Here is a 14,004-nt window from a genome sequence, read left to right as displayed (position 1 = left end):
TTTAGTTTGTATATGGGATGCACCTATTTGTAACTACATATTTACATTGTGTGAAGTTAGAGAAAGTCTCGAACTTCTTGATGGAACGTACAGGTTTACGATTTCTAGTAAGGGCGGACTTCGTATATCGTTATTAACTATTTTATACAGAAATATTGTAATGCACTTGTTAAAAGAAAAAACATGAGTTGTCTAATTAAAGAGTATCCTTTGGAGTTTTTTTATCGTTCGTTGGTGATCGATATAAAGCAGCTCGATTCGAATGGGGGTCGCGTGAAAGGGAGATGAAACGAGCCCGGAGCACCCCGCGGTCGCGGGTAAAAATTTGGGTCTCGACAGGTCTCCGAGCTAAGCGATCATGTTCCTGGTTCGACGTCCTTTCCATCTCGTCCGCGGCGCGAATGTGGAACGATAAAACGAGGCTCGTCCCGAAAGCCAAACCGGGCGGCATCGTAAAACACGTGTTTCGGGGAAGGTGCATCGTTACGGAGAAGAAGGTCTTCATCGGGCCACGGAAAAGAAACTCTCGGTATTTATCTGGAACGAAAATGTCCCCCGCGATAAGGGCTACGAATGCTCGTCGTAAAATTTGTCGCTTTACTTTTGATGCACCGTACCGTTGCTCCGGGTCGTAAACGAACGTTTGCTCGCCACGATACGGATCGTGTTGCCAGTAATTGTAAGATAAACCGAGAACGTAACGATCGGGGATCTTGAATACGAGAAAACTGATAATTTTATCCATAAAATTCCACGTTGAGATCCGTTGAACTCGTATCTATTTTCTTGTCTCTATATCTCTTCTGGAAAGTGAAATCTTGGTGTCTGTGTTATGGTTGATGTTGCAATAGACTTGATATGTTCGATAAAAATCTTTATCGATTTGTTAAATATCGTCTTTTACGCTTCACAGACTTCGAGGAGAATCCGCCAGTTGAGGAGAACAGAAATGTTCAATTTACGAATCACGATCATTTTACGAATCATTGCTCTAAAAGTCAAAATTGATATTTTAGGGAATAACGAACGCATCGAGAGTAAATATTACATATTTCCACGTGGAAATTTGCCAACGTCCAGTCGTGTTTTCCACGAAGAAAATTAGAAGTGTCTTTTCTTTGGATCTTCATGGTATCGTAACCCCTTAATTCGAATCGTGGAGTCTGGTCGCCGAGCGTCGGGCATTCCCCGCTATCGATAAGATCGCGCGTAGAGTGTATAGTCCTCTCGTGAGAAGATGCACCGCAGGCGGAAGCGGCTCGCGCCGCGGGCGAACCTAAATACCTATCTATCGGCCGTTAGGCGTGCACACTCGCGCGTGTTTACACGGTTTAACATGCGCGCGCGAAGGCGAGATAAAACGCACGGGTCCGCGCGACGCGGGGTCGTGGCACCACGGTGCCCGATGTTCGTTTGCACACGCTCGTCCGCTCGCACCTGCACACACCTCACGACGCGGTGGGCGCGTGCACACGGCCACCGATGATGGTATTTGATCGTCGTTCGCTTAACCGCGGCCCAGTGACCCGCATAACCTGCACTCCCGGGCTCTTATGATCGAAGAAGTTCCCGTGTGTGTTATCCCTTAACGGGATATGGCCTCGAGACTCTTCGATACCACGATACCTCGCTAAAACGACGCGTTTCTACCTCGATAAAACGCAACGAATCGGTCCCACTGCCTTTTCGGCTCTGGGGACCCATCTTTTCGATCGAATACAACTAATGAGTTCATATTTCCCATTATGTAGCTTGAAGAAGGTCGAATGTGATCGTGTTTAGACTATTTTTCGCTTTAAGTTTGTGGGAGAAAGGGAATTCAAAATTGAGACGATTCTTTCTTTCCGTAACAAAGAATGATGACAGCTGCACATTCTGATTGTTAATATGAGTGCAGCTTACATATTCTTGGAATCGTTAGTAATGATTCTTAAAATGAACATCGTCGATGTGTTCATTTTTCGTACAGTGGAGGCGAATTTCGACATCAGCAGATTTTTGTACACAGCAATATCATTGGAGATCCCCCCAGTTGAGAGGGATAGAAATGTTCAATTTACGAATCACGTGTTCATTTTAAGAATCATTACTCTATTTGTTTTTTCGCTTATAATCATCCAATCTAACCCTTTCTACTAGTAGGGAAACAATTTTTGGGCCCAGCGTATACCGGGTTACTTTCGAAGTAATAACAAGTTTTATAAGTATAACGCAATACTAATTACGAAAGCACAGTTACTCGTCCGTTCCGCGAGCACATACGTGCCAGCCACCTCTTGTTTCCCCATCAATTGTTCCTTAATAACGATCCTCCACCTACTTCCACGACTTCAGTTGGCAATTACCGGTACACTTTTTCAAACGTCAGACCAAATCTCGGGCGAATTAATCCCCGGTCTCGGCTCACCGCGACATTCCACGCCTCTGGCCGACGATATTCGATCGTCGTCCGCCTAACGCGGCCCAGTGACCCGAAAAACGGCGACTTTGCTTATGATCGAAGTCGTTTCGCGGCCCCTCCAGCGGAACGGAAACGGGTCCCTTCTCTTGGGCCCGTGTTTCTCGTCGAGGACGTCAACGACGCCGACACCGTATCTCCTTCCACCGTCGTCGTCGGCCATTCTCCTGCCCGGGCTGCTCCCGTTAATTATTCTCGCGTACTTTTCGCTCGCCAGCACGTCCGAGAGCAACGACGAATCATTAATCACGCGTGACACGCCCGTACCGGCGATCTAATTATCGAAGGTGCACTCGCGAATCCCTTCGACGAGGGTGCCTCCGAGGTAACGCGTCGATCGACAGGTGAGGCAATCTCCGGGGACCTGATTTCCCTGACTGGAAAATCGACGGATAAATTCGCTGTGTCAGCAATACCTAATAATCGTACTCGAAGAGTCCTAAAACTTTTTCTGAAACAACATGGTCTCAAATTTTAGATAAATTGAAAATTTATCGATGGTACAATTTTAACCCTTAACGGTCCAGAAATATTTCAAGTCTACTTACGGAAAAATTATATATTAAATATATTTTATAAGTATTTTTGTAGTAACAAGATAGTGAATTTCTAATAATAAATAATCGACCTAGTTAAAAGTAATAAAAGTAAATAAAAAATTTTTTGAAGACTGGATTTTTACTATTTTTAATATCCAATTTGAAAGAAGTTTGCACCCTCATAAAACGGCGGCCAGAGGCCTGTTTTCCTTCTGACCCTGCATGGTTACGGTCTTGCGGGTATCTGATTCTGGAAAACGAGCCTCGGGGAACAATCAAATTCCTTTTAAACGATCAATTAAGAGTCACGCTGGAACTCGAACTCGCGTACGTTCGTGCTGCTCAAAGGGGTAATTATGAAACAACGGGATTCGCTAGTCCCCGGTAAAATTCTGTAGAATAATATCGGATCGAGTACGAGCGTCATTGATTTCGTGAAATATTGCTGTATGCCGACTGTGGGAACATCGTTACGGAAATATCGTATATCGCGATGTCCGCGAGGCAATAAAATGTAAGCATTAAAACGAGAGTCAGTCTTTATCTCGATCTTCTATTAATAAATGATTCGTGCTTAATACGAAGGCGGCGTTTATTGTGGGAACGCGAGGAACGTAAAATGGAAGCTAGACTGTCATTTATTCGAACGTTTTACATGCAATCTACGACGGTGTTCATAAATAACCGGGCCTGCCGCTGCTGAACGCGTAGCAGCTGCAACCGTTCTTAATTATTTAACGAATCCAACCAGACACTAATTACTCACTGTCTTGCCGCGTTACATTTTGCAACTGTGTATCGGGAGGTGGCAACCGTTGCATGCTGTGAAACTTAACCGACGCCATCGAGCGCGTATTTTACCGTCGAAAAGTATCGCGGAACCGGAGATGGTCGAAATTCTTATACAGGTAACGATTTCGATTAACGGACGAATGATTAACAGCTTTCGATGTGTTATTTGTCCAATTAAAATTACAATCTGAATTTCACGATCGAATTATGCTTCGCGTTAAACTGTCAAGAACAAATTTAAATTACGCTAAAAACTTCTGAAACTTGATATTGAATATTTTTATGGATTTCTTAGAGCATAAATATAAATAGTGAAAATGATTTGTGCCGCAAGTGAGATTCGTATTAGTGATACAATAATAATTTTGGAAAAGTTACTCGACACTATAAGAATAAATACTTTTAACACTGTACTACGAGTTTTCTTCTCTATAGAATAAATTGTGATAGAAATCTGGAAGAAAAGCCGTCTGCAAATCTACTCACATCCTGCTACTCTCTATTATTTATATTAGAATTTCTAGTTTATACATGGCAAAATACGATTATAACCTCGGTTTCTATTTTCATTTCCCAGGAATGAGGAACGTTCCCATATGAAAGGCAAATCAGTCTTAACTATTACAATACAAACCAACTCCATTATCTCAAGCAACTTGTTTATTTTCTATAACAGAAAAAATCTTATTTACATAGTTCGAAAGGACAGATATCAAAGATCATGACATGCAAAACATTTTTCTCAGGATCATATTTTTCCAGATTTCAAAGTTTTCGTAAATACTTACAAAAAAGTATTAAAGAACATTTCCGTAGAACGTCAAATAAATTTATTAAAAATCAAAAGCGAATTTTTAAGAAAAATCGACAGTAGGTGCAGAAGTTTTTCGGGTGAAAAAAAAAATTTTAAATCGTTCTAAAAAAATTATTTTCGGCTATGGGGGGCAATTTCAACCATTTTTGGTAAATAAACATACCCCCGAAATCCTATGCGTATTCAAGAAAAAAATTCGAATAGGTGCTGATATTTTTCGGCGAAATTGAAAAGTTCCACATCATTCTGGAAAAATTATTTTTGGTTGCAGAGATCAATTACAATCATTTTTGGTGAATACACATACCCCCGTAATCTTACGCACTTTTGAGAAAAAAATTCTTTACGAAAATATAATGTCTGACAATGTCTGTCTGATTCCCCTGAAATGTCGTGTGTACGTTTAAAAAATCATAACTCCTGAACGGATTGGAGGATTTTAATGTTTCAAAATGCAAACAAAGTGCATTTTAGTGAAGAATATTTAGAAATTCTAAGAATGTTGGAAAAATTTAAAAAATCAAACAAAATTAAAAATAAAAATTTTTAAAGTCTGCTCGTATACACGGTGCAATTAGTAAAATAACTATGACAGAAAGATTAACGAAGGGAAATTGATCGGAACGAGTGCTCGAAAAAAAAGTTTAACGAATAATAAATTTATTTACATGGTAATTGTTCAGAAATAATTAAAGAGGGAAGAAAGTACCATTCATTATTTAATACTTCATCGACTAATTGCTGTTTTCGATTGCAGGTGCTGTCTTGGTTGTGCAAAAAGGGCGAGGACATCCTGTCGAAACACGCGCAGCACGCTGCGACAAATTTGACGTCGGCGCGACATCACGAGAGGGAATTCGAGAAGTTCTATTTCACGTCGATGGTGAGTACAGTTCTCGCGCATTATATCTATGTCCGGTATAATAGAATCGAAAGCAATGACGAATCGGTTCATACATGCTACAGAGAGATTTCACTTTTTTCACGTTTCATTGATCATTTCGTCACGCTTCGATACGGAAGAAATTTCGTCGAGAGTCGGTCGGAACGACCATATGATAATAAAAGGATTCTTTGTGAGGAACTGAGAAGCACAGCTGCAAGGACTCCCGACTGTTTCGCATACTTCCTACGCCGCGCAAAAAAGAAAACAATTAGAATGATATTAGTGTCTCGCCTTTGAAAATTGCCGCCTCGCGTTATAGAAACGCGTTATTTGAGGTCAGGTAGATTGGATCCGATCGAAGATAGGGATTTAATTTAGTCAAATTCCACGATCGAACTCGTAATGATGACTTTTGCATTTCTCTGTAATAGGACTGATATCCAAGTTAGGTCACGATTAGTTGATTTTATTTAACGCTTAGATGACTATATGATTTAGTAAAATACTTAATGTAAAATGTGTAACTATAAGATTAAAAAAGTTACATAGTGGATAAAATGGTAAGTATTAATTTAATTAAATCTGATAAACTAGTTCCTACTACGTTTTCGAGTCACTTTGTAGGCGTAAAAGTAAAAATGTTGGAAAGAATTTTCCAATGATCTATAGATCGGTACTATTTTACCGACGAGGCTGTTACTCCGTCGATAACAAGACAGCCTTCAATTTAGATCCCCGTAGATCACATATAAATCGTCTATTAACCACAGAGTTAAACTTCGTCCAGGTGAAAGTGCATCAGACTCATCTTGAAATAAATATACGGAAAAATTAAGAAACGAATGGAATGATCCATGATCCACCGTGGTTCTCGATCACGCCAGATCGGTAACACAATTTTCCCAATAGCGTGATGCCACCTGGTGCCACGGGCTCCAAGCTGTTTGCTGCAATACCAACCGAACGGCGCCGCGTAAATTGAAATAGTTTGAAAGTCCGCAGTCTGCAACCACGCTAACGACAGCGATTATTTTTCTCCCGTGACTCGAGGCGACTATTTCAGCAATTTGGAATCTCGTCTACGGTCTGCAATTGATAGATCCGATCGTGGCCATTAATCCGAATGCGCGAACTTCTTTGGCAACTTTTGCAATTAGAGACGTATCTATACGGTGAAGTCGATTAGCGTTCTCCGTCAGTGGAACCTTAAGTGAATACCGATGTCTGGTCTTATCAATCGATCGTGCAAGTCTGTGTCCAGCTACGATGCTTCCCGTTCGCTGATGATGGAACGCGACAATGTGGCCTTAATTTTCTGCGTTTTCCATTTTCTCTGTACAGAAACGTGAAACTATGAAACAACCTTGGATCGCAATTAAGAGGATATCCTCCAGAGTCGTTTACGGAAGCTTGTTGTCGCTTATCGGTGAAATTTTTATCAGTTTCGGGGCAAAGGAACATCGTTGAGCTAGTCTGAAAGTAGCTAGATTTCTTTTAGCTATTTCTGGTTTTCCATCGAGTGGATACTTGCTTTCAAGAAGAGTTGGATGATTTTAGAGCATTCTCGATCAATAATAATTGTTTATTGATATCAGTGGCGGATCTAGAAGAGCTCATAAGAGAGCTAATGAAAGATTGCCATAGAGATTGCAAAGTTTCAGGATGCTTTGCTTTGTTCATCCCTTTTTCGAGAAGCCATCAACAGAATGATCTAGATTAATCATTCGTGTAGCTCGCATCAATTACGAGCAGGTTGGATCCTTATCCAAAGTATGTGGATGTTCTTTGCTCGACGATCCCCAGGGGAACTCTATCCCCACGTACGCTGTCATAATTGTCAACGGCGATCGAGGGAACCGATTATTTGGGTCGGCCCAACGGAACTGGCACGTATCGTCGATTTATTATTAAGCGATCGGAGAGCAAACCCGATATTTGGAGCGTCCAGTTAATTGCCAGACGTCCAACCAAAGAGCGTATCAATCGAAATGATCGCAAATTAATTCGACGATAAAGGTACCGAGTGAAGACTACCGCGTGGATGAAAATAAAAATTTTTTTTATAAGCATCTCTCCTCCCCCACTTTCATCTAAATGCATCTGTTGGAAGTCTGACATTTTTGTAATTTATTGACTTTATTCCACGCGTAAGAAAAATATACTGAATCAGGTCTGGGTTATCGTTTATTTGGATTAGCTAAAAATTACGTCCGGTGTTTAACGATAGTTGTCTTCAGACTCATATATTGAAAGCACATAGTTATTTTATAATTAGTATTCAACCGTATATTTTAAGCAAAATGTTTGAAGTTAGAACTTGTTTTACAATTTTTACATAATTTTTGGCATTTTACATTACTTGATCTATTATTTTTTTCGAGGAATCAATGAGGTACGATCCCGTAAGAATTTATGCAAGCTTGAAATTCATTTCTAAATCTGTTGGTAATGTTGCATGTGACACGAAAATGGTAATGGGGTTTCGAGACCCCATAAAAATGGACCGAAAAAATACATTGAGTGATACTCGTATACCTCGTCTGTGATCATACCACGGAGCGTTAGCTGAACTCAGTTCGCCGTACCTCTCAATCACCAGACATGCACCTTTTTCCTACTAACTGTTTCAACCAACTATTCCTCCGGCGTTTACGGGCTGCTCTCACTTTCCGCGAGCGGCGCGAATTTCTCCAAGATTCTTCGGGTGAAAGAGAACAAGAAGCGTTAATTGCCACGTGACGCGACACATGCAGCAAACTTCCGTCACTTAAGATTTCGGCGAAACTTTGGAAATTTCCTAGAGAATACAGTGAATACAGTGACCCAAGTTTTGGGAGGGGGATGAAACTACCCTCTGAAGATTCACTCTGAAGAACCATGAACCTGAATACCTTCGTGTTTCATAGCCTTCTCCAGTTTCTAACTACATAGTTTCACCTTTTAAACCCGGAATTTGTTTTCGGTCATTCCAGAAACCCAGAAAAAGTCGTAAAAATCAAGGAACTCTTCACGGATGTTCTCTGTCTGTTTCAACGTTTCGATGAGGAACTCTTTCGACTAGCCTTGCTTGTTCTCTGTCGGGGAAGGTCGACTCTTCCGTAAAGTACAAACCATTGTCAAACGCCGGAAAACGCCTCCGTGTCGAAGAAATCGTCGAAGGCGGCGAGTGGACGACGTTCTGGTAACCCAATTACGCGACGCGTTCGTGGCGAGAATAAAAACAAGGCGTCCGCGGGGGCCATTTAATAGAACGTACGTGAAATCACGGTCGTCGTTTGGGTTCCCAGAAGAAAATTCCGCTGGTCGAAAACCAGCCACATTCCGTGGCGAACGGTGGACGCGCGGCATGCCGATTCTCGCGATTACTTTGCGGAATTCCGCGGTGATCGATCGTGAAAGTGGCGAACGGTTTTCTTGCTGACGGTAGAGAAATCCTAACGTGGTCGCCATTCTGGTGGCCTTTGAATTTTTGGCTAATCTTAGGTCACTTATACGACTGGAAGAAAATATTTATTTAACATCATTTTATGTATTATTGAATAATAGAATACGTTTGTTATTTACATAAAATCTCTGAGTTATCCGTTTGTTTACCAAAAGTTTATTTCATACTTTCTGATAAGATTCTTTTAATTGATTCTGATTTCAATTCGTTGATCTTTTAATCGATCTGTTTTTTATGAAATTCACTATATTTTTTAGGTATTCTTATATGCTTTATATAGTTCCCTGAATTAATTTTTTACCCGAATGTTGAGGGTTAAAATATGTTCTTGATGTGAATAAAGAATGATCTGCGCAGTTTTGGGCTCAACTTTCCACCATATCGTTCCTCGATATCAGCGCGCGAAGACCGCTCGCGGAACGGTGTTGCGAGGCGCTATATCCGGTCGACGCGTGTCGCGAATCGCGATCGGGAAATCGTTTCGAAAACTCGATTGCAACACTCGCGAATCGGGACAAGGCGGTTATGCTCGTTAGCCTCGCCGTTCGAGGCCCGGGAAACGTCAAATCGCGTCCTTAGCCCGATCAAAATTTCCTTCGAACGACCCAGCATCGAATTAACCCTTTCATTTCCACCGTGATCGTACGCCTACGCAATTAAAAATTAATACTTTATCGCGATTGAATCCGTTCTGTTAGTTGGAAAGTTGTTTGAGCGTGTACGAAATTTTATTCAAGTACGTTTAACCATTTTTGAGTTACGAAAAACAAACAAAAATTATGAAAATATGTTTTTTGAAATATGAAAAATTCAAAGAAAAAGATATAGTTATGAACATAACTTCCATTACATATTTATTTATACGTACAGATTATTGAAGAGAAATGTTACTTGGAAAGCAAAAATAAGAAGAGTAATATTATGTATTCTCACAGTACTAATTAATTGTTTAGACGTTGTCAGGGTAAGAAAAAGGGTTTCGACCAGAGCTTTTTAAATATTTTCAAAGTGACAAATTACCTCCATAGATCGATTCTATGTATAATATATGTTAAAATACAGATAAATATTTGCACTTGCAGGTTTTAAATAATTTGGGAATGAAGAGATAAATTAACATGCCCACACGAGGCTGCTAATTAGTTAATAAATATGGAAATGGATATACATATTAATTGGACGATTAGAATGTTAATAGACCTGTGTACTAGTTATCTAACCATAATACCTTCGAAATATTCAACTTACGTAACTAAAATTGCATACTTCCATTGTAAAAAAATAACAGTTTCACTTTTCAATTGCATCGATGCACGAAAATGTAGAACATATTCGAATATGAATTTCGACGATTTCGGAGGAATTACAATTTTATTTAAAAATTTATTGTTATTATAGAGCCAACAATAGCTCGCGTGGTACAAAAAGCTCCGAACGAAGGTAATTTCTGTTCTAAAGTCGATCAATTTGCAGGCACCGCATTTCCGCCGTAATATATCAGTTTTAATGGCCCTGCCCCTCGCAAGCTTATTCGTTTCGGGAGATCGATAAAGTCCTCTCTGTATTCAAATTACAAAATATTCCGCCCGCTCGCGATGGGTGATCATCGTCGAATTCAATTGGCTGCCTTATCTAAGAGCGTGGCTGCACCCGCGAAATCAGGGTTGCGTCCCGTCAACCCCAAATTTTATTACCTCGACCCTCCTGATACTCTATCCTTGGCGGTCGAATGGTCGCGTGAGAAGGCGTAATCGCCTAATCGGGACTCGTTCCACGCGCAACGCCCACCTAAAACTCGATAGATTCATCACGGGGGTGGATGGAGATACCCTCTCGAAACGCAACATCTGTCGCTCGACAACGTTCCAGGTTCATCTAAACCTTGAGAAAATAGCCCCAACCTTCTCGTTCAACTGACATTTTAAAGGCTTTTCCATACACTGAGTGACACAATTATTAATTTCACATTCAAGTCGTAGTAAAGTACCTCGACTTATTTACATACGTGAGTAGTAGTATGTGCAGAATAAATCTCTGTGTTTCAATTTCAAAGAAAGTAAAATTAGTACAGTGATTCTATTGCAACTCGTCATGCTAGCTCGTAACAGCGACTCTAATATCCTGAAACACGTAAACCGATTCGCGAGTCATCGTGTTTGACGACTCGGTATACACAGCCTGATCTCTTCAACCTTCCCTCAGCGGTATGCAAAGAAGATTATTAAGATTATTACTCGTAACTTCTTACATAAACTCTTTATCGAGAGACGACAATTTTAAATCCAATTTACGGTACGCTACATAAGCACGTGTTTCGAGTAACAATTTTTCAATAACGCCAACGCGACTTAGTTGGACAAAGTTTGTTTAAAGACAAGAATTAAGTATAATAATATATATTTTAATTCAAGGTAATGTTAAAATTATTTTAAGAGTATTCAAAGTATATTTAGTATTGAGTTTTTAACGTTTGAGAAGTATGCAGAGACTAACTTTAGATTGTAAATTAAAGTTATTTTTTATTGGACCTTCATAAAATTGTAGCAAGTTACACAAAACTGATTGTAGAAAAATGTACATTGCATTATAGCCTTTGTGTCCCTCAAAATTTGATTTTTCCTTTGTTGGAAATCTAAATGGAGGATACTGAATTATTTATATAACAACGGTGATTATACTCGTGGAATTGATTCGTGCATATGTCGTCCAGTTTGTCAATGCCAGAACTGCAAATTCCAGAATTGATCAAACTGCACATTCATGGTTCTCGCTTTAGAACGATGTCGGAGGAATGTGACGCTTCGAAGACAGACGTCTGACCCAGTACGGACTGATTTTCATTTTACCCTGCAATACATTTAGCGTGCAATCTTCGTCAGAAAAATGAACTGAAGTTACACAAATCCATAGGCACGTTTCAACAACAAAAAGAAAAACTTCTCTAGCCTTTTGTGCATGCAAAATACGCACAAGAATATTTACCAATTCGAAATATTCGAGGTTTCATGGTATTCCAATGGTATTTATAAATCGTTTGTCGATTTCATTGTTCCTCGACGAACGATGGAAACCATTTTACACGAGACAACGTTCTCGCGACGCGATAATTGCAAAACGCTCGGAAGTTCGCTCGGCCTTTGTCGCCGTTCGACAATTCCAAGCGACCGTGTAAACATCAAAGGAGAAAAGCAAGAGAGGCGACGTCGTTGGAGCGTCGCGACGTTTCCTTCGACGCACGCCATCCCGTCCCTCCCCCGCTAATATCGCGTTATGCAATCTCGAGCTTTCGCGATTGCCGTCGCGTTTCGAAGAAGAAACCGTAAAACGCCACGCCTTCGTCGCGTAAATGTAACGGGTCACGGTGAGCTTAGCCGCGTAAGAAACTGAAGACCTTGGAATACCTTGTATACGTGGAACTCGTTCGATAGTATCTCAGGTGCTTGATCCTCTCAAAGTTCCCCTATTTCTTACGAATCGATTCCATTTTTAATGAAATCCACAGACAGTTTATAATCGATGACCAAAAAATTGTAGAGTTTTTCGTATCTAAATACCAATTAACTGAATATACTATCCGATCAAAACTCTTTTCAATCTGTTAAATAATAGAATTTTCAAATAGTGTTCCGATAATTGGTATTTTAATTTTGGGAACATTTTAGGAATGAAATCAAGTAGTTAAAGAGCATTGTTGCTTTGCTCTTTTATCGTTGGTATCTTGCACCTAGACTAATTAAAGTAAATTAATTGGACGAAAGTGGCAATTTTGATTGCTCTTATATTGGACTGCACTCTTGGGTTTCCCTTGCTATTTAGAATTCTTCTTGTCGTAGAGTTTATAGATTGTTTCATGATCTTGGTTAATCAATTTAATTGGCTGTTTTAATTATATGAATGAATTTACTGCACGATTTGGAATAACAGTGATTAAATTCAAAGACCTAGACCTGAATAGTCAGTGTATCAGTATTCCATAGAATGCTTTCAAGATTGGAAATGACTGTTAATTCTCAATTAAGAGGAGGGTGAAAGTTTAACCTTGATCGAAAGCGTAAGTGCTTCGTATACTTTACATATTTAAAAATGCAAATGATATACCGCAACGCTACATTATTTTGTAAAAGTTTAATGTCAGATATTTGTTGAAAATTACGTGTAATGAATAAAGATGAGACCCTCGTTTATTTGAACAATTACTCCCTCGGATTAGTACAATGAAATTTAATCTGACGGAGAATTATTGTGAAATTAGACTCATCGGGTGCTTTGATTAGCAGATCTTACTTTAGACGTGTCTAATAGATGTTTAACCGCTTCTGTTATGCTTCGCAAAGTATAATAATACAGTGAAAGTAGAATACATGCAGTTTCGGGCAGATTTGTATAATCCAAAATTTAATTTTACTGGCAATAAAGCTATAATATTATAAACGAAACTATAATTTGCTTAGTCATTAACGTGCGCCGGTGAAATAGCACACTTATCGAACTGAGAGGCGATTGAACAATTATAACATCATCAAATAATTTTTTGCATCCAACCATGGTGTTGCAGAGGAATGCAATTGCTTTCAAAACGATGAAAGAAGACCGTGGATCATCGGGTTTGAAATTATATTGTTTTGCAGCGATATCTCGATAAATCAGAAGTATTTATACTAATATTTTATAGCTAACAGACTTGATTTGTAGCGAAATCATTAATACAAGTAAAGATTCCCGATAGATAAATGCAATTAATTTATTATTCCTTTGGTATTAATGTTCAGTATTAGACCAGTGTTTATCACACTTAGCTTCTCAGACATTTATTACTGCCCAAGAAATATATTCAGGAAATAAGTTTATACGATTCACATCAAATTATCAATATCTATATATTTTATAATATATTTCTTTTCTCAAGAAGTTAATTTTAAATAAAGTTGTTTTATGTAAAACAGCAGAAATTTCCATTAGAATTTAATTTCTTGAGTTATTTTGATTTTAAAGGATCCAGATAACGTTCGGTATTGTATTTTGGCCCAAAAAGTTTCTTCAGGAAGGCTAGCGAGGGAAATAAGAAGCAAC

At 39.3% G+C, this 14,004-nt stretch overlaps 1 protein-coding gene across 5 annotated transcripts in view; it reads left to right on the top strand.

Moving 5' to 3' along the window:
• The window catches only part of LOC143342924 (uncharacterized), a 432,164-nt gene that overhangs the window by 354,427 nt on the left and 63,733 nt on the right, over positions 1-14,004 (top strand). For all 5 annotated transcript variants that reach the window (XM_076767255.1, XM_076767256.1, XM_076767254.1 and 2 more), the window contains exon 13: positions 5,361-5,486. In XM_076767255.1, coding sequence (XP_076623370.1) covers positions 5,361-5,486 — 126 coding nt within the window. The remainder of the gene's footprint in view (positions 1-5,360; positions 5,487-14,004) is intronic.

This window comes from Colletes latitarsis, chromosome 6, assembly GCF_051014445.1.
Source record: "Colletes latitarsis isolate SP2378_abdomen chromosome 6, iyColLati1, whole genome shotgun sequence".
Lineage (NCBI taxonomy): Eukaryota > Metazoa > Arthropoda > Insecta > Hymenoptera > Colletidae > Colletes > Colletes latitarsis.
Note: the sequence above shows the minus strand (reverse complement) of the source record. Positions and strands in the feature narration are given on the sequence as shown.